The sequence below is a fragment of the Vidua chalybeata genome, chromosome 15 (assembly GCF_026979565.1).
Source record: "Vidua chalybeata isolate OUT-0048 chromosome 15, bVidCha1 merged haplotype, whole genome shotgun sequence".
Classification (NCBI taxonomy): Eukaryota; Metazoa; Chordata; class Aves; order Passeriformes; family Viduidae; genus Vidua; species Vidua chalybeata.
In genome coordinates, this window is record NC_071544.1 from 3,734,418 (window position 1) to 3,755,536 (window position 21,119).

Here is a 21,119-nt window from a genome sequence, read left to right on the forward strand (position 1 = left end):
GGAAGGAAGGAACTTCTGTAAAATTGCTGATATTTCACTAACAGGCCCCGGGAGATGATCCCAGGGATACAAAAAAGAAGAAAGGTCATCTTTGTTCCTGAGACAGGGCAGGCCATATTCCATGTTATGTAACTACTTCAGAGACTCTATCATCTCTAGTTGGAGAAGAAAAGAGCAATCATGTAAAATACTCAATTATTTGGGCCATTCTGCATTCTTATGCTTAGAAGAGGATCAGAAAGTACAGGGAAAGTGACTTTAAGCAAATATTCATCTGCTTATGCAATTAACTTACATATTACTTTCAAAGGACTTCACATAGTCCAAAACATATGAGGAACTGAAGTCTCTATTAATTTGTACAGAATGCTGCATGTCTTCTTTCTCCTGTCTTCTTTGAAATTAATTGCCCTCACTGGTGGAAAAATAATTTGAGCATACAAAAATTTAGTGAAGATACTTATTTCCATGCAGCCTTTTAGTTAGGCTTATTGCAGTTCCCAAATAGAACTTTTGGACTTCTTCAAACTGCCAGCCTCAGTAAAGACTGAATAACAAAAACCCCAACCCTGAGTGACAAGCAGGTGCCACACAGCTCAGGACACTGCAGATTTATTGGGCAAATCATCAATTATTAACTTCTCTGACTCTCTAAGGATAACTTTGTAAGCTAAAAATAAAATTTGAATTTATACAAGATATAAAATCAGTTATAAGGTACCAATATTGAGAAATATCTGAAATGGGAAAGGCAAGGAAACAAACAGGCTTTTGTTTTGCCCTTGACATCGCTGGGACATGAGCTTGTGTTGCCCAGAGAAGCTGTTCATTTCTCCAGCAAGGTTCAGAGCCCTTGCAGTGTCCAGAGATGTTCATCTTCCCCTTAGTGAGTAGGTCATCAAAGGGTCACCTCCCTCCCTCTGTGGTGCCATCTTAGAAACTCAATAAGGTGAAGCATCACCTTTCCTAAGAGGAGAGTGAAATGTTTATCTACACTTTGTGATTTATTTTTGCAAACCATGATTGCACCTTTGCTCTTTGGACATGTTCCAGGACAGACCAGACACAAGATCCATGATTCTAAATGTGCCCAGCAGGACAGAAATATATCTATAGGATACTTTAATGCATTACCAGATCACTCTCTTTTCCCATTTCAACACAAAATAAAGTGTCATCATCTCACTTTTTCTGCCATGGGATTGAATTCCTTTTAAATGTAAGTATTATCTCACTACATGCAGCAGTTCCTCCTCCTAAGACCCCACAGTTTCACAGAATTTCCTTCATCCTCTGTTTCTAAAGGAGGTCTGCTCTGTGCCAAAGACCCCCAGCTACTGAATCTCAGCCCTTAACCAGGGGTGTTGTGGCTTCTCCAGCCTCAAACTGCAGAGTCTCTACATGGAGAATGTAGGGATTTAAGAAATTATTTACATTGATATTTCTTGGATATTAAGAAATAAAAAATATTATCAATATTAAGAGCTGACTACAGAGAAACAAATAGTTACAAGGTTGACAGAAAACCTGTAAATTTATCCTTTTAGTTTTAAGGTTTTTTAAGAAGTCACCTAAGCCCTTCAGTCATCAGGGGCATTTGAGTTCCAGCCAAGTGTCTGTTTGTAACTCAGACTATTTCCAACTTCATGAGAAACTGTACAAGCTTTGGATAAAGAAGAAATACACATTTTCTTTTAAATACCAGGAGAAAAAGTTGCTTGGCATTTTTTTGAATATTCCATCTTCCAGCATTCTTCAGTACCTGCTAGTACTGAGACAATTTTAGCTTTCATAATCTCCCCAAGCCAGCAGTAACCACCAAAAAAAAAGTAAAAATAAAAGAACATTATTTGAATAAAGTGTGAAGAACAAATTAGCCAGTTGTTTGCCTTATCCCAGTGGGACAAGTTTGGACTAAATTTTTATTCTATTGCTTTGAAGAAAAACCAGTATCTAGCCGTAAATATTTTAATAATATAAAATAATGCTACACATGGCAGTAATGCTATAATTTAGAATGGGTGTCTCTGTCAAAGCATGAGTGCAGAGAAACTTTCATTTTCCTGGTGCTTCTTATGTGGGGAGTGGTGCCAAGCTTGGAGAGCAATTGTAAAGCTACATTATTTTTCAGGCTATAAATAATTAACTGAAGTGGGATTCTTTCAAATCCTCTCCTCACAAAAAGCAAGGCTTTTCAAAGGCAAGTTCTCTCCACCTTTAGAAAAGGTAGTCAGGCAATAATGATGCTACAATTCAAAAATAAAGGCACCTGCCCTGCATAATAACAATCTGTGCACCTCTCAAACAACAGTAAGCTGCAGACTGTTTAAATATAGAGAGCAGAAGTGGTGTATGAATTGACAGAATAAAGTCACAGAGAATTATGGATAAGTTGGTGAAGCAGACTTGAAACACAACTCCAAAAACTACCTATACAATGCTCATAAAAGAGAATAAACCTGCTGCCTTTCTCATGGATTTAGAGAGAAGTACTGCACAACAGAGCAGACACAAGTAAAACACACCTGGATTGTTCCTTGCCATTATTCTATTGCAACATGGAGCTATGAGGTATTAAATACACATGAAACCAAGAGTTGTGTTCCTACCAAATACTTTTAAGTCTTATAAATCTCAACTGTGAATTTCCTTAATGATGATACTATTCGCTATTGATGATATGAAACAGAACTAAAATTGGCAATTGCAAAGTCAGAAGAAGAGAACAAAGATTTATCATACAATTCTCCTTCATTTAATTGTAACCCCTCAAAAGACATGTGACTGAACTCTCCAACATCAGCAGGCTGGTGTGTTTTGATATAAAATTACTTATAGCAGGGACTCAAAATAAACAGAGGTTTCTCTTGCTCTACTCCTCACTAATCCCCCTCCAGAATGGGTAATTCTGACTCCTGACAGGTTAAGGATAGAATGAAACAGAACCTATACAAGAACCCAAACTACCAACCTTATTGCCAATCATATCACAGCTCCATTTTGCAAACATTCCCAAGGAGATGTGCCAAGGCATCAGCCTGACTGAGCAGACTACACTGCAGGGTGATACAGCCTGAGAAAAGCTTCCTCTGGCACTGAAAACAGCCGTGGCCATAACTGAGCAGAGATTTTCTCAGAGGAGTCCCCAGCTCCTTGTATCCCAATCTCCATTTCTCCTCCACCTGTAGCTTTTTGTGCCAGAATTTGGGAGCCTGTGGGAAGTGTCAGTCTCTGCAGACACCATGCCAAAGCCAATAAGCACAATTCCAGTCTCTCCTGCACTTACTGTCAGCCAGTTGCTGCTAACCCACTCTGAGCTGCCCTAATTCTATTCCCCCACACCAAAAATATTTCTCAAAAGCGACATCTGGGAAGAGGCACAGCCAGGTACATTCAGCTGAGTACACAAAATACACCTCTGGAGGATGAAATATCCAGTTACTCACATTCCTGATGTCATTCACTGCTCTGGAGGAACACAGGTAAAAAACCCACAGGATGCAATTATAAATTCCAACCCTGTTACCATGATGAGAGCTGGCACAATGTTCCCACCCAGGTTCCAGTGCTTCCACAGGGAACAGAAGCCATGGGACAATGGATTTCAGTGAGAGCTTGGCATGGTTTCTTCTCTCACTGCTTCCCCAAATACCCAGGTTTGTGACAAAAGTGAGAGTAACAGTTGACTCCTTACATTTGCTGAAACTCCCACTTACTGAAGTAGCAAAAAAAGTTCTGGAGAGCCTAAAGAATCATAACTGAACACCCAGTGCTTACAAGGCTTCCCACACAGCTGCAGCACAGCAGACTGCTAAATACTTTTGGATGCAGCTTTGCCATGTCATTCTTGATCTGAAGTGATACATTTATTAGGAAAAAAAAAACCCAGAAACCAACTGAAAGCTAAGGGACTGCAGCAAGTACACTCAGAACTTGTTTTTTAGAATTAAATAAATACTGTAATGATGAAAACAACTCCAGTGTAGAAGTCACAGTCTTTAGCAAGCACTTTATACTGGTTTTAAATGGTATTTCTCGTAGCAGTGTCTCAACAGGAGAAAGGTGCTGGGCAGTGGCAATCTGTCACACAGAAACCATGAAAATGCAGCTTTTAAGTTTGCTACTTGGGAAAAATTAGTAAGTTTTGCTGTTCTAACAGGCACAGTCAATATAATTAACAACCAAAGAGAAAGTTCAAAAGGTCATTTTTATGAACATATCTGTCTCTAACCAAATGCTGAGGCCTGCAAAGCAGCACAGGGTGCAAACCTGCCTTGCACAGGTTACCTACATACAGCTCTGTTAACATTTTATTAAGCCTGAATATAAACCTACAATGTGTAAAATGCGTGCACACTTTGATACAAACATCAAGTACTTGGCAATATTTTTTCAACTGATAAGATTTATACAAGGAAGAGCACTGAAATTTTGTGCTGTGAACCAGCTATTTGGACACTTTCCAGCTCACCAGCCTGTCACATTGGATAACTTCCCTCTCCCTGTAGGCATTCAAGCAGTTCTTCAAGAGAAATTTCTCAGTTTTAAGTACACTCATCTTTGCAACCTAACACTGAAAAAAAATCCAGCTTGTGTCTGTATATAAATATGTGACTGAAATGCTTCCTTCTAAAGTGAATAAAGAGTTGTATCTTACCTCCTGACACTAAACCTTGCATGAACAATTCCCAGCATATGCTCCAGAAGAAATACTGAGATAAAAATGTTTTCTAATCCATGAAGAATTTGTTTTTCCTGACAGAGCAAATTGAATCTATCATCTTTTCAAAGGAAAAGAACTTTTATTTTTATTAAAGTAGAATAAAGGAATTTCAAGTACCGTGGTTCTGAAAGTTATTTCAGAAATAAGATCATCATGGTTTTATCTTAGTGCATCTTCAGCACTTCATGTGGAATGGCATTGCATCATCTCAATCAAATCATAGGCAAACCACACTCAATTTTCATCCCTAAAACTTGCTTAGCTAAGTCCATTTTCTGCTGCAGTAAATATCACAGCTTCTTCTCTACCCAGTCTCACCAACCTGAAGTAATTTTCAGATCTTGCTGTAAAATTAATCAGAGACAAAATCCTGTAATCTCTTCCATCACTGAAATGTTCCCTTTCTGAGGACAGGAACTTCCATCCTACCCTGTATTCCTTATCTCTGTTAGATCCTCTTTCCCAGCCACCTTGATCCCACCTGGAGGCTTACAAAACCCACCAGTAGGATTTATAAAAAAGTTCTTGCCTTCTTCAGTCCTTTTTGCTCAAGCAAAGTTCCTTCAGCATTGCCAAAGCTCTGCTGGAGGGGAAAACTGAGCACATCCAGGGACATCCAGAGAACTCCTCTGTGGCCATGCATACCAACAGAAACAGATATTCTGTGTGCTGCCCAATTAGAGTAAGAAATAGAAGAATATTACACTAGACAAGCTGTGCACTGGAGAAAACTCCAGGTACAAAACTATATTCCGCAAATTACTCCATCTCCTATAATAAACACATTTACTTTCATAAATAGCTTTGTGCTGCATTCTGTGGGACCCAAAGCAATAAAGACTCCTTGTTGTGATCAACAACAGGCCCCTGTACACAGAGGCCATTTAAAAATCTCTCTCAGCAGTTTCATCTTTCCTGTTCCCTGCCAGCTTTTCCTGTGTATCACAATAAGCTGCAAATTTGCACTTCTGGGGGACTGTTTCTACTTTATAGGCTCTGCATCTGTCACCCATTTTCATCTGAAAACATTCCCTTCAGAGGCCTCCTTGCATGCAGTTCCTCTGGAACTCTGAGCACACTTCCATCCATTTCCCTCTGCAAGAAAGAAGGACAGGAAAGAGGTAATTTTCAGCATCATCCAATTCCAATGGTTTCAAATCCATCTCCAGCCCTCTGTGCTAGCTGGTGATGTATGTTTCACTGCAGTCTCCAGGGATTTCAGAAGCATATCTAAACTTAACATCTCTCATTATTTTGAGGGAAAAAACCCAACATGACTTTTATGCAAAGAAGAGTTAAATTAAGCAGCTTGGCCAACAGCTATTGCTGAAGTTTCTGATGGAGACAGAAAATGAAATGGAACAAAAGGAACATCCAAAACAACACAATTAAAGCCTTAATTCAGACTTGTTAACTAAAAATGGTGCATTTCAGATATCAGTGTTTTGTTTTGAAAATTGAACCTGCATAGAAGGAGAGCTCTGCAGTGCTCTGTTTGCAGCCACTGACAAGCACAGAGTTCACAGCAGCCCCCACAGGCAGCCTCTGATCCCAGCAACAGTTTGGGAATCCTGGAAAGATTTGCAACATGAAGGGAAAGTGAGAGTCACACACATTTCTTAGAACCTGAGAATCTCCCACCTAGAAAGCAGCTTATTATCAAACACTAGCCATAATTAAATACAGCAAGCTGCCTCTCTAAACTGAAAACGTCCATCAAATGTGCACCATGGAAAATCTGTTTTCTACAGGACAAACCACAAATCAAACACGACAGAAAACTGTCGAGTCTGAATAAATTATCATACAGTTATTACAGCTGTCACCTATCACAGAATCAGAACAGTTTATGTTGGACAGCACCTTAAAAATCACCTTGTTCCAACACACTTCCATAGATTGAGTTGGGAAATTTAAAGTGTGGATGCTCAAAAGTGGAAGGCAAATTACATTAATCACCTTCCTGTTGAAAGCCCCCACAAAATTTTACCTAGTTCCTTTATTTATTGAAAAAGTTCTGTTCAAACATTTAGTTTCAAGGAATATTGTTTTTAAAACATGCATAAGGGAAAAACAAAATTCTAAACTACGTCATACTTTTACTATAAGAAAAATATTTATTTTTTGAACATACTTGTCAAATGAAAAATCAAGGTGTGCAACCGCAGCTGGAAGAGTTTGAAAGCCATGTGAAATAAGTAACTTTTGCCACAAACTGCAGAAAACCCCCAGAACCACCACTCACACATCTGCACTCTTCCAAAATCCCCACTGTTGCTGCATGGGTTTTCATTCCATGCAATTCCCTGTAATCTCCATTTATCCTTACCACTGCACTTCTCTACCCAGAGCTTCAACCATTAAACTGAAATATGAACCAAAAAATACGTTTGACTCTCTTGAAAAAATTAAGAAGGCAGAGGCAGGAAGGGTGGAAGAGAAATTACATAGAAAAATATCGATGTCTTGTCAAACTTCCTCTGCCTGGCAGTCTAACTAAGCTGTGTGTGCATTTCTAAGCACTTAGACCCACAATCCCCAGAGGGGAAAAGCAGTTTTATTGCTGTTTGAGGGGGCAGGCTTTGCACCTGAGTGTTTTTTAGGTGTTCACTGGCTACACACCCTGGGATACAATTTCAATGGAGCAAGGATAAGTTTACACTGAAGAGGAACTACCACCACTAAGAATTGTGTGTGCAAAGCATGCAGAGACCTTAAAAGTCAAGATTTTCTTTAACAGCACCAGCCAAGCCAAACAGAAAAAAAATGCAACATCAGTGAGATTCACATACTCAAGACATTTGAAAAGAGGAGCATGAAATGTGCACCATTTAAAAATAACATCCAGCAGCTCATGGGGCACTTATCCAACAGGGGATGGAGGGACTGGAAAAACCCACGGAGTGCACGGAGCAGAGCAGCCAAGGCACAAGGCACTGCCTTGGGACTGTGGGCAGTGCCCAGGGAAGGGATGGGCAGGAAGAGGCTGCAGAGCTGGAGCCATGGGACGTTAAACCCCAGTAAATTTTTTCCTACTAAAACTGTTAGTATTAGTACAAGACATTAATTAAAAATTGACTTAATTTTTTCTTTATGAGTGAAATAAATAAATAAATTGAAAGCATTTCTATGAAATGGATCCTTAAGATTTTTCCTACTTCAGTCAATGTCAACAAATGAGCAAAACAAGAACTTTAAATTGCTGTGTCAGGAAACAATGAAGAATTAGATTCTGGGCAAGAAAAATTTTACTTAAACTTAATAATTGGCAATGTTGAACTGATTTGTTAACTCAAGCACAGACACCTATAACTCACTGAAATTCACCAATCTGGGTTTTCAATCCAAATATTTGAACATTCCTAGCTATGTTTTTTTTTTTTTCCTTTCAGCTTGATTTAATATAAACAACAGCACCAAAATGTTCATTACAATTCATAGTAAACCCAGAGTATTGGATGACAAGGTAGCTAAAAATCAACAGAGTTAAAATAGCAATTTTCAAATTAAGAATGCAGGAACATAGCTCAAATGCCTCCACAGCCAAAGGAGAGCTCTCATAAAACCCTTAAGGGCTTTTTACTTTTATTTAAAACACAAAGGATTAGCTTTCTAAAGCTTCTTTCGGAATTTAATTGGGCAAGTATAACTTTTAAAGTAGTCCATCTGCCTGGAGCACAGCAGCTGTGATGGGGAGAATGCTGCTGCAATATTTGGATAAATTCTCAAACAAAACCGTTAAAAGTCTCTGGTAATTAGTGGGTGAAATGAGAACTCAGAACTTGGCACTGGAATGTTGTTTACTGGGATTCTAGATTCCACTGCACAACCAGCACAGAGATTCCCATGACTTCATGAATATCACAAAAGTAAAATCTGGTATTAAAACACATATTTATTTTCTCAATATATTATATGACATTTTCTGTCTGCAATGGAATAATCCAACACTCATTTTGTTCTAAAAATTTATAATAGAGTAATATCACACTATTACTTTGCTTAAATTATATTACAGTGCCTAAGTGTTACATGATGCTGCATAACAGTTTGCTACATTCTGTAACAAGATCTTTCCCACTGCACCAATCTCCTCAATTCTTGTAAATTAAATATGGTAAAATCTGTGCAATTCTTATATAAAAGGTTCTGAGCTAATGGAAGTAGTAAGGCTAATGAAATGGCCAGTGAATTAACAGGGAACAGGATTACTAGTAAATTACCACTGTACTGGGAATTTAGCTGCAATCTTGTACTCAAATCTGAACACTTGAAAATGAATAACTAAAAAAAGAAAAAAAAATTTTGACTTTTTTTCAAACCTCAACTTTCCTCCAAATTGAGAACTCACATTTGTATTGTTCAGTTCTGGATATTGCATCCATAACAGGATTTAGTGGCCATTCTCAAATCTAATTTCTTAAGTTTTAAGACCTGCATTTGGGACCAGATTTAGGCGTATGATATTATGTATCTGTTCTATATAAATATATATATTCATTTTTTGAGCATTGTATTTTATATGAAAAAAACCTTAAGCCAGTTGAAAATGCTAAAACATTTTTCAGTTTCTGTACAAGTGTCTCATTGCCAAAGTTACAGAAGCAGTGATGTTGGGAAGTGCCTAGGAGCAGCAGCAAATCACACCGTTTGCCACTTTGCTCAGCTACAACTGTTGTCTTTTTATTTCCAGGAAACGCTTGCTGCTATTCTGCTTTCTCTGGTTATTCAGCCTGGACCTCTGTCCTGTCTACAGAACTGAGGCAACCCCTTGGACACGATCTGCCTTGTGCTTGCAAGAATGGCAGTAACAGCTACACATCAATAACTTCTCACTGAATCCCACTGGATGCTGTATTTTGCCCTGGTCATAAGTGGTGACATTTGCTGTACCTCTTTGGGAAGATTAGTTTCAACTGGACATTAAAAAGATGGCCGAAGAAGAAAAACTATCTCTAAAGAAAACAATTCAGTTTGGTATTTATGGATATATTCCATCAGTACAACTAGGCATCAGAAATGAAAATGCCCCCAGAAGTTATTGTGCTTGTTTAGACAACATGCAAATAAAACACATGTGACTGGTCCATCAGAAAAAAAAAAAAAGCTGGATCCCTAATGGAGAGCTGCTGTCAAATGAGAGCCTCTGGGAAAGCCATAGACTCAACTTTACCTTTAAATTAGTTAACTGAAACAGCCTGTTGCAATTTTGTAATATGAAGATCATGTTAGCTGCAGGTAAAAGGATTTCTGCATTTCTGAGCTACAAGAAATCTTTCCTTAAATTTTATATTTAATTTATCTTAGTTTTGTTCTAATCAGCAATTAAATTTGAAAGAGGATCCCTAAAGAGAACATGCCAGTTGAAAATCTACGTAATACCAAGGAGAAGAATGATAAGCTTCAAGAGTAAGGTGTTAATTTGTGTCTTAGAAACAATATTAACTTACAGGTCAAATGTCAAATGAAATGGGTCGCAAAGAAACACGTTACTTACAGACTTTAAGTTGTGATTCAATGGCCCAGCAAAACATGAAAATGCGACCAGTGCTACTGAAGAGGAACAGTCTGGACTCAGCAGATTTTATGAGACACCCCCAGCACCGCAGGACCAAATCCCAGCAAGTCCGGTTCAAGGATGATGGTGTCAGCACCAAGGCAGAGCTGGAGGCCAATGCTGCCCGAGACACAGCACTCACTACTGGAAAAACTGAAATATTTAGGGATCACAATTTTTTGCTAACTCAGTCTCCAACTTTTCCAAGGGCTCAGAAGGGGCTTCGGAATATTGCCATACAAACTTCTCCCAGCCTCAGGAAACACTTCCCTGTTTTTAAAAGGAAAAAGCTGACAGTAAGCAAATCGCTGACAGAAATGCCAGCAGAGCCTGCAAACTCTATCCAGGTAAATGGCACCCTTTGTGAACCAGACATTCTGTCCTCAGAGCTCTGCTACTTGAGGATAAGTCATGACTTGGAGGATGGATGCAGGAATAGTGAGGTGGGCTTGGGTCAGAGGTCATCAAAAGCACAAACCAATGGACCGAGGTACTCGGGTGATTTCTCAGTGTCAGACAAGACAACTGCGTCTACACAGGTGCCTGAATACATTCATGTGAGTTTCCCACAGGACAGAAACGTTCCCCTGGACGCACCAGACACAACCACAGCTTCAAGTAATTCACTGCATTCTTCTACTGTCATCAACAGCAACGAAAGTCATGAAAACAGCACACTGTCATCTGATTCTGACAGAGCAGAGCCTTGCCTGAGCAATTCTGTGAGCTGCAGTGAATGTAACCCCCACTCTGCTGCTCCTGAAGTGGAGAAAAGCGATTCTGAGCCGCCTGCAGCCAGCAAAGATGCCAGCAGTAAGGAAACCACTCCAGTGTCACCCCCATCAAATCACAGCTCATCTCCCTGTTTCCTCAGAGACTGTCACCAGGCAGGAGAGCACAAGCCAGGTTCCAGCTGTGTGACATTACCACGTGATGATTGCCCACCAGTGTCGCTGCCCAGCAGCAATGCATCCAAACCATGTCTGTCATGTAATACTGAGATCCAGAAAAATTCCACCCAGTCAGATGTTTCCCAGTGTAACAGCTGTTTAGAAGGATTTCACATAAAGTCTTATCCGCCAAGGAATGAAGTAAACCCGCAAAGCAACAAAGAGATTAATGAAATTAATCAAATTCACTTGGCACATGGAGAACTCTGTGCCCTACAAGGCAGGCTGCAGTCTGTAGAGGAATCCTTGCAGTCCAACCAGGAGAAGATTAAAGTCCTTTTGAATGTAATCCAAGACCTGGAAAAATCCAGAGCCCTCAGTGAAGGGTATGGTTCATTTTTAATATCAGTAATTCATCAGAAGTGTAAAGTAGATATTAGCATTCTTTTAACCTTTGCTACTGAAAAACACAGCTCTTCTGATATTTAAAGATGAGTCGGCAAAAATGTATCTTGCACCCTCTTTGTGATGTTTGGGCCTCAGCAGAGAAGCAAGTCCTTTTATAGCTTGCCTTTAGCTGACACTGCCTTTACAAAATGCAGTGCAAGACCCAGCTTAACAACTCCCTTTTTTATTTACATTTAGGGTGTTCAAAGCATGACAAGGTCAGACACACACCAAGTGCCAGGCTGAGGACTAAGGACAGAGATGTGAAGGCTGTCAGCAAGTGCTCACTTCAGGCTCTCAGATTTCAGAGTGGCTCCCTTCTCACCCCCATAACAATGTTAAAAACCCTGTATTTATTGTCACTATGGTGACTGTGCCAAAGCTACAAGCAGTATTCATGCATTATTATGCATTATAAATAATAATAATACCATAAATGCTACTAACATCTAAAGATTAGACAAAGTTAAAATAGAATTTTAAATATTTTTATGCTCAAAACAGGTTTCAGAATATCCTAATAGAGCTTTCCAAGCTATCAACAGCATCTCTTACTTACAGTAATTGCATCTAGGACACACTTTAAAGTCTATTTTGTTGTAAAGTAGTATATCCTTCAAACAACTTATCTTTGAAAAACTCAGAAAAAAAGCAAGGGAATAAAGGTTCCATTTCATTTTTAAAGAAAAAAGAACACGAAGAGACTATGCTACCATAAATTTAATCTTTAGCACAGGCATCTATCTCATGCAGATAGATAAATCACTTATGCATGCAAAACTGCACTCTTAATTTTAAAATTAGATCATGTGTATCAGCTGTATTTACTGATTACAATAATGACCAAACCGGGTAATATTCCACATTTCCACAAACTCTGCAAACACCACAACAAGGAGGCTGCACTGAGGGTTTTGTGTAGGTGCAGCTGCAGAAAGAGCCCAGAGCACGACGCTGCTGTGCTCACACCACCCAGCATCAGGGCTCTGCACTTGGTCCCATGTGGGCAGAACTCTCAGGATGGAACTGACTGAGGCCACAACTCTATATACTCCAATTTTCTTACAACTTCTGAGGGGAAAAAAAAAGGAAAAAAAAAAAATCTATGTTGAAGATTTTTTTTTTCTTTTTCCAAGTATTTTAGCTTGGAATTGAAGTTAACTTGTATTTCTGTTGAATAACTTTGTAACTCATAACTCAAGTAAGAATTTACATTCATTTAAAAATTTAAAATAATATAAATCTGGTTAGCATGTGATTTTACTCTGTACATATTACCTTTTTTTATCTGGAAACATTAACCGGTTTATGGCCCACCTGGCTGTTAGCATGAAAATACTTTCATTAGTTTCCACTGTGCCCACAAAAATTCTTGTTCCATCTAACATTTTCCCCATACAATTCAGCTCCTGCCTCAGTGTTACATACCCTCTCTCAGAGGCTTGTTCCATATGCATTTCTAGCACCAACTTTGTAACAGCCTAAATACAAGAGACAAAATCCACGTAGACTAACAGCAAAAATGCAAAAAAAAAAAACCAAAAAAACATTTACAACACTCCAAACCAAAAATTCAGGTGAGAGGCAAGATTGGAGGCAGGGATCCAAGTATGTCTCAAGCCTAAGCAGTCATTTCTCTGCTGTAATCTTCATCCAGACACCACCTGGCTGTGGTTCCATAGGAAGGGACAGAAAAGAACACCCACTCCTTCTCCCCTGCATGCACTTCTCTAGAGGAGAACCTAAGTTCAATTATGTAAGTTTCAAGTAGGTTTGTGAATCTGCCCATAGCAAAGACTAATTTGCAGTGAAGCACGGTCAGATTATCCAGCAATATTTATAATCCATTTCTGTTCAGTTACCACATGGTTGAAAAGAAAAAAAATTGCCAAATATCTTGAAGTGTCACTCTGAGATTCAATGAGACGCTTCAATCCACCCTGGCAGATTCATCTCACAGTAACACTGAATGTTCCAAGCACTTTTATTGATAGCACAACAATGCACATGAAGAACTCCCATTTCTCCTAAAACAATCAGAAAATTATTTTGGTACCAACTTGTAGGAATACAAAAAGGTAAAAGATTTTATAAAGTGTAGAAAGGTTTTAGAAAGTAGACATAAAGTTGAGACCAACTGATCTCCCCTAATTCAAATAAAACTTGTTAAATATAAGTGTTATAGTTTCTTCAGACATAATGAGCCACCAATCTCAACCTGTTTCTAATGCAGATCTCTACATCATAAAAGTATTTCAGCTCTAGCTGGTGTTAATCATGAAAACTCACTTTTCTTTTTTTTTTCTCAACACTACAAATTTGTAACTTATCAGCAGTAAAAATCTGACTTGGTTATACTCAAATAAGGAAACATGAAAAGGGAAGATCGGAAAGCATAAGGACAGAGATCAGATTGATTCAGCAAATTGCATGGATTTTCAAATACTTGAAAGTGTGTTTGTTAGAAGCAGTCTCATGTCTAAGTGTTTTCATAACAAGTATTCATACCAGAACCAACAACCAGAGCTCTTAACAGCATGAGGTGGGAAAGGTCAAGACAAGGCTCACAGGGTTTGTGTGTTTTCAAAGAAACCTTCCAGCTTAGAATTTGATACTAGAATTTTTACTAGGGCTAACAGAAGTGGTGAACAGAATGGCTTTTTTCATGAAAGACTCAGAGCTCTCTTGCTGTGTCAGTAACTCCACATCTCATGAACTGCTGTCTGTTCCAGGCGTAACTTCTACCACACTGGGCAGGACCTCAACAACTGCAGCACCTGTCAGAACACGGCGTGCATCATCTACAGGTACCCTGCTCCCCCCCTCACTTCTGTCCTGCCTGGACACCCCCCAGCTGCACAAAGCAGTGCTTTGCTCACACCTATAAAATGTCTCAACTGTGACTAACCCAGTTTTTAAGAACAGACCAAGTGGTTTGTGTGAGTTGCTGGTTTGTTCCCAAGCAGAAAATAATTCACATTGGTGGTAGCTGAAAGGGAAGGGGGACTGGACTTGGGAGAATTCAAACAGAAACTTCCCTCTAAAGTTTCACAGTGTTATTACTGGCATGCTTTGAAGATCTGTGATGCCATTTCTGATGATGCAATTCCTCTGTGTAGTATATTTTTAAAGATAGGGTTTCTGTAATAATTTTAGATCTTGGAAAAGATAAACTCTCAGTTTTCTGAATGCCAGTGGGCTACAGCTACAATTCATGTTAACCTGCAAAACAAACCCAGAAGTCCCACATTTTCACCTCAGTTGTTACTAATTTCAGAGAGTGCAATTTGAGTGTAGGCTACTTCAGATTTAAAGTGCAGTTTATCTAAACTCTTACGGCCAGAAAGCTTTTCAGGGTTGTGTTCTGGGAGCTGCAGGTGTTTCAAATGCTGTGTCTGTACAAACACACTCTAAGAGCCTCCAGCTGTCCACACATCAACCCCAAAGCCTGCAGCTACAAAGTCTTGCTTGTGCTGCACATGTACCTTGTCCACTCAGCAACAGAATTTATAAATACATGATCCAATCTCTGCAAGCTCAGTTACAAGGCAGAAACCCCACACTTTGGGTTACTTGATTACATTTACAAAAATAAGGGGGCTTTGAGGCTGAAACCTTTTCCTTCATTTCAAAGAACATGGCAGACCATTATCTTCAACAGTTTGTAATCACTGTAACTTGAATTTTTAATGGAAATAATTAATAGAAAATACTCACATGGAAGTGTTTTTTACACTGCATGTTCTGCATGAACCAAATTTAGTAAAGAGCTTAATAAACTAGACACAGCACTGGAGCCTATTGTTCAACATACAACTCAGTCCCATACTGATGTCCTAAACCTCTGGTAATGAAATTTCCAAGTAATTAACATGTCATAAATTGAACACCACAACTCCTCTGAGACAAAGCTGTAGGTCTCCTTCACAGCCCCCTGGATACCCTGGGAAGTTACATGACTTATCCAAGAGCACAGGCTATGTCCATTAAAAAAAAAAAAAAGAAAAAAGATATTTTCTTTACTTGATCATGGTCTCTGAACAATCAATCTCTGTGTGTTTTATGGGCCTAGACATGAACAGGTCACTCCCTAGAATTTATGTACAGACCACCCTTGACCACAGGATGCCTTCTCTCTTTGGAAAAACACCCTTTTTATTTTTTTAAGTTTACATGGTTTCAGTGCAGGATAGATCTTGAACAACAAGCACCATCATTCAAAGGAAAGAACAGAGGAAGTAAGAAAAAACTCAGGGGCCCTTTTGATTTACCAGGTAGTTTGTAACAATAATGGTGCCTGGAGACTCACACTGCAATGATTAATAGAACATGTACAGAACACAGGTGATCTAAAAAGTTTCTACTTTTACGAGACAAAGAGGAAACAGTAAAGAAACTATAGTTTTTAATTTACAGAGGTGTTCCACAGGATGTGACTATGAAAAAAGCATTTTGAGTGACTAATATTTGAAGCTCATTAGACAACACTCTGAAAGAAGCAATTGTTAGTGCTTGCTCCAGACAAACACATGCAATTCCTATGTTTTATGTGGCCCGAAATGTCCATGCAAGTATTTTCCCCTAACACAGCATCACAGCTGTGATTAAAATCAAGTGTTTTATCTTGCCCCCAGTTTTCCTGCTCTTAAGGAACCTCACTCCTCACTGCTGCAAGCCCTGCATATGCAGAGTGCTGGGTTGCTGTCACTGAACCATCTTTATCACACACAGTCCCCGAGTCAAACAATGCATTAATCTCACAGAAATCCCCCTGTGGATTACACCGATCACTAAAGTAATAAAGAGCTTTTCAGCCTAACAGTGACTGTAAATTTGGCTTTATTAATTACCCAGCAGGGATTCCAGGCTTGGGATTTTCCATCCAGGTCGTGTAACAGAAATGTTTGTATTGTAATAAACAAATGCAAGTAGCAACCAAAACCAGTTATCATGGGCAGTATTAAATGAAGACTGAATTGACCTCTTGCCTCTGGAGATGATATCTTGATATCTCCAACATTAAATTAAAAACTCTGAAGAAGGGTGGAGAAAAGTAACATGAGTGGATGCTACTCTTATGTATTCCATAAACCCAACATTTCATTCTCCACCACCCTTGGTCTGCGAATATTGAAAGGTATCAAGTTGCAGTTTTAGTAATAAGCTGATGAAATGCAAGAGCCACTGATTTTATTTCACTTATTTCTGCTTTTTAAATATTTATTATGCATTGCTTCTTGTTCAAGAGATCCTTCTACTTTTTTCTAAATGAAAATTATCCTCCCGCTTTCTTTTTACCCATTGAGTTATATTATTTCATGTAAAATCTCAAGACACATGAATTAAGGTAAACAATCTTCTAGTTAATTTCAACACATTATTTAATGATTATGGATTTTACATAAAAATACAACTAAAAGTTTTTAAAGATTTTCACATTTACTAACTTTACAGATTTCTTCTGATCAGTGCCAAAATCAGCTTCAGGGCCTTGAAGTGACATCCCAAACCCTTTAAATGATGTTTTTTTCCTCCCATCATGGCAAATAGAACCTTTCCACTCTGCCATAAAACCTTCGCAGCAGACACAGCTGATACAACTCACTCTCCTGCCCAGAAGAATGACAGAAATAAGGAAAATACACACAATACTGCTTAAAACCTGTCCACACTGACTCTTTTGAACCTTACACTTATTTCTATGCACTCATCTGCTCTTATCTAATTAACATCTTGGCTCTTGTTTGACATCAATAATAATTAGGGTTTCCAATTGAGGAAATGAGTTTTACTTTCCTCTTAACTAACACCACTTATCTCAAAGACTTACACAGTGTTTAATTTAATATATTTTTGTTCCTAGTCTGTGTCCTCAGTGGGAGACACATTTAACAAAGTTAAGCATGTGAGAGTTTTTAATTGCAAGCACATGACTGTTAGATTATGGGATCAAAATCTGACCTTTGAATAAAATGTATTGAAAGGTCATCTTGGTACATTTTCATTTTTGTCCCATTGCTTTGGGCACACTGTTGGAATTCTTAATTCACTTAAAGTAAAATTTTTCACTAAAAAAAAAAAAAAAAAAAAAAGTGAACTTATTTTCAAAGGAGCAACCCCTTAACCCCTTGTGTTGACCCCAGGCTGTATCACTGAATAATATCAAGTTATTCTGATGAGAGAAGCAGCCTTTGACATATTCTTTAAAGGGGGAATTTCTCACTTACTAGCATAGGTCTCTCAATTTTTTTCCATAGTGTAGAATATGACTTCAGACAACAAGAAGGAAGATTTCATCAGATTTTGGAAACACTGGACAATGCAGAACAAAATCCAGCTTCAGCTTCACCTCAGAAGCCACCACCTGATCCTCCAGCTCCCGAGAAAAAGGAGTTAAGGAGAAAGACAAAAAAGGTGAAAAGAAAATGCTTCTGGTGGATTTGACATCCTCATGCATCCTTTTACATTTCAAAAGACGCTAAAACAGAAAGAGCTTGAGAGCACACACCTGAAAATGTGCTATTATGAAATCACAAAGGTTAAGAATGTTTAATTAGAGTATCTGAAAAATCAAAATAATTGAATTTTATTAAATTAGCTCACTGAACAAAGGTGCATGAAGATACTATTTTCAAGAAAAGAAATGGTTTCTTTCAAAAGGAAATTCTCGTTTTTTTCCAAGGACACTTTCATATGCTTTGTAAAGACCTTTTTTCAACTTTCCAAAAAATAACAAGATTCAAATCTCTACTTTAAAAAGCAATGGTAGACAAAGCTAAGCATGTCACACAGCCTTTATTTCCCATTTATAAGCAAGTTTGACTAAAAGGAAAAACTTCATCAAGCTTTGAACAAACCACATTATCAAGAACAAATTCAGGGAAACCTAAATTGTTCAAACAAATCTCTCCTCAAAGGAGACAATTATAATTATTTCACTTCCCCACTGAAATTTTTGTTGCTGTCATCTAATATTGAACAACAAGCAAAAAAAAAAATCAGGTTAAGTTTTAACTCTATTGTTTTCTTTGTTTGTTACAAAAAGCCACCATTTAGAAGTCATTTAATGGATTTCCCTGAAAAGAACTGGGGAGCTGTAAAACCAGAGAATGTCACAGTAACTCTTGTCTTAAACCCCTGCTCAAGCAAGGTCCAGTTCAGTGAATTTGAGTTGTGAGTATCTCCAAAGACAAGAATCCTCAGCTCCTTTGGAAGGCTGTTCCAGGTTTTCCTAACACCTAATGTGAATTTCCTGCATCCTGATTGTGCTCATTACATCTTGCTCTAAGTACACCTGCAAGAAGAGCTACATGGATAATGAGACCTCTCTCCTAAGTCTTCACTTCTAAAAGACTGAACAAATCCAATTTTCATTGCCTCTCATCTCCCATGCTGCAGCCACAGCCATCCTGGTGGTGTGAGTTGATGTCTTTCATATACCTGGAAGCCTAAAATGGGACACAGTCCCTCAGAGGTTGTCACAAAATTGCTGGATAAAGAGGAATCACTATTTTGGCTACTGTCTTACTGAATCATTTGCCCAGTCTATCCATTTAAGATCTGTATTGCTGTACCAAAATAACCCGAGATTTTTTTTTTTTTTTGCCTTAAGATGTAAATTAATATATGATAAAAAAATTGAACATAAAAATAATATTTAGTGAACTGATCTGTATTGCACAAAATATATATATATATATGCTGAAAAGATTTTATCAAAGGTCAATGCAGCTACTTCTTTCCTCCAAAAATACCCAAGGTACCATAGCACAGGGTGTGCCAATGGAACCCAATTTATGATTGGTGATCCCATTATTTTACTCATGAAAACATGGTCACCTTTCATATGGAGGGCAGGGGAGAAAAGGTTTTCCAAAGCAAGTTGAGTGGAATGTACTGCAGATCTTTTCTTAGAAGTGGCCCTGGTTCAGGGTATTCCATAGATTAACCCCTGCATCTTATTTTTCTAAGTAATCCTGTATTAATTGTGCAATGTTAGTTTTAAATGTCTGTACACTTTTTGTACACTTCTGTGTTCCTTGAATTCTTAGGGTTAATTACACATTTGAAAATACATTAAAAACAATTTTGCACAGAAGAATTTTGTCTGGAGGAACTAATTTCTTTATGAAATAAATTTTTAAGAAGAAAATTTGCAATATGCCATGGCTTAATTGATCAAAATTCTAAAGGACTGACACTTAAAAACCATTTCCATGTTAATTTCAGTTAGTACAGAAATGACAGGAACAAAACTGTTGTTATTTTAGAGGCTTTTCAGAAGGAATTTTTTTTACTAATGTCTTTAATGCCTTTAGTGAGACAGAAAAGCTCTTCAATAATAGGTTGTGGTTATAAAAAAGGTAAGAATTAAATGACTCCATCAGAACACATCACTTTGTTACACTCAAGTACATGCACTGCTTGTGCTGCTGTGCCAAGAGCATTTATTTTTTGCTTTAGTATTTATAATTGATGCAGTGAAGGGTTTATTAGTGTATAAATTATTCTTGCACATTAAAATAATGCTTTAAGAGCAATATCCCCTGTGGTAAAGTATAATAATAAGCAACACCAAGAGCTTTAACACAAATAAAAGCAGCAAGTTTTTTTTTTTTCTGTATTGAACCAATTTTTAATAATTTATGATAAAAAAGCCATCCTTTTGCCTTTCTTTTTGTTGACAAGCACAAAAAGTGCTCAACTTAAGCTATCTGATTTTGGGTTGTCCACATAATGCATATGATGCTTTCAATTTATTTTCAAAAGATCCAGATCATTTAATTTAAACAAGCCACAGCCATTTGCTTCACCACATAGCACCAATCAATTCCTGGGGTCAGGAGAGCTATGCAAAACAGAAATACTCTTTTTAGTTTAAGAAAGTCCAACCAAAGGTGGTTACAAGTAAGGCTCTGAGTCTTTCTTATAACCTGAAGAAACATCAATACTCATAAAACTCTGAAACACACTGATTTGATTTAAGTGCTAAATCTGAAATACACTGATTTAAGTGCTTACAGGTTACATATTTTAACATCTGAGCTTGATGGCATTCAGAACTGTAACCAATTTTTAATCCTTAACCTCCCAGTCACAAGTAGCTTCTGTTTTCCAGATTCCTGAGTTGGTGGTTTTTGATTTCTCTCTCAGTCAGTAAAGTCTGGATCATGCAGGTGTGGATGTGAAATTCTGTTTGTGACCTGTGCCCCCAGAGCAGCAGGGAAGCTCAGGAGGTTTCCAGGCCAGCCAAGCCTCAGCCATGCAGGAATACATAACTGGAGAATCTTTGCTATATGAAAACTTGATATGAAAGCATTGGGGTTTCTTATTGTTTAATATTTAAAAAAAAATTATTAACTAATTATGAATTCCCATAGGAAATAAATAAGTAGCAGATATACACTACAGAATTTATAGTGTGAGGATTGGAAGAGCAGTAGAAATTGGTAGACTGTTGGAAGATAAAAGTACTGGCTACAGAAAACTTCTCTGGTTTACA

At 38.0% G+C, this 21,119-nt stretch overlaps 2 protein-coding genes across 2 annotated transcripts in view; one reads left to right on the forward strand and one right to left on the reverse strand.

Moving 5' to 3' along the window:
* The window catches only part of DOCK2 (dedicator of cytokinesis 2), a 155,322-nt gene that overhangs the window by 68,623 nt on the left and 65,580 nt on the right, over positions 1–21,119 (reverse strand). The gene's annotated exons all lie outside the window — the stretch shown is intronic.
* INSYN2B (inhibitory synaptic factor family member 2B) lies at positions 10,226–19,718 on the forward strand. Its single transcript, XM_053956598.1, has 3 exons — positions 10,226–11,556; positions 14,350–14,424; positions 17,875–19,718. Exons 1-3 carry the CDS (start codon positions 10,241–10,243, stop codon positions 18,059–18,061), a joined length of 1,578 nt encoding a protein of 525 aa, XP_053812573.1. The 5' UTR covers positions 10,226–10,240; the 3' UTR covers positions 18,062–19,718.

What these genes read in the sequence shown, in the direction of transcription:
- INSYN2B (XM_053956598.1), top strand. Translation starts at nt 10,241, where the DNA reads ATGGCCCAGCAAAACATGAAAATGCGACCAGTGCTACTGAAGAGGAAC. An exon ending in TCCAGAGCCCTCAGTGAAGG is followed by an intron (nt 11,557 to 14,349) that starts GTATGGTTCATT and finishes TGTCTGTTCCAG; the next exon opens with GCGTAACTTCTACCACACTG. An exon ending in ACGGCGTGCATCATCTACAG is followed by an intron (nt 14,425 to 17,874) that starts GTACCCTGCTCC and finishes TTTTTTCCATAG; the next exon opens with TGTAGAATATGACTTCAGAC.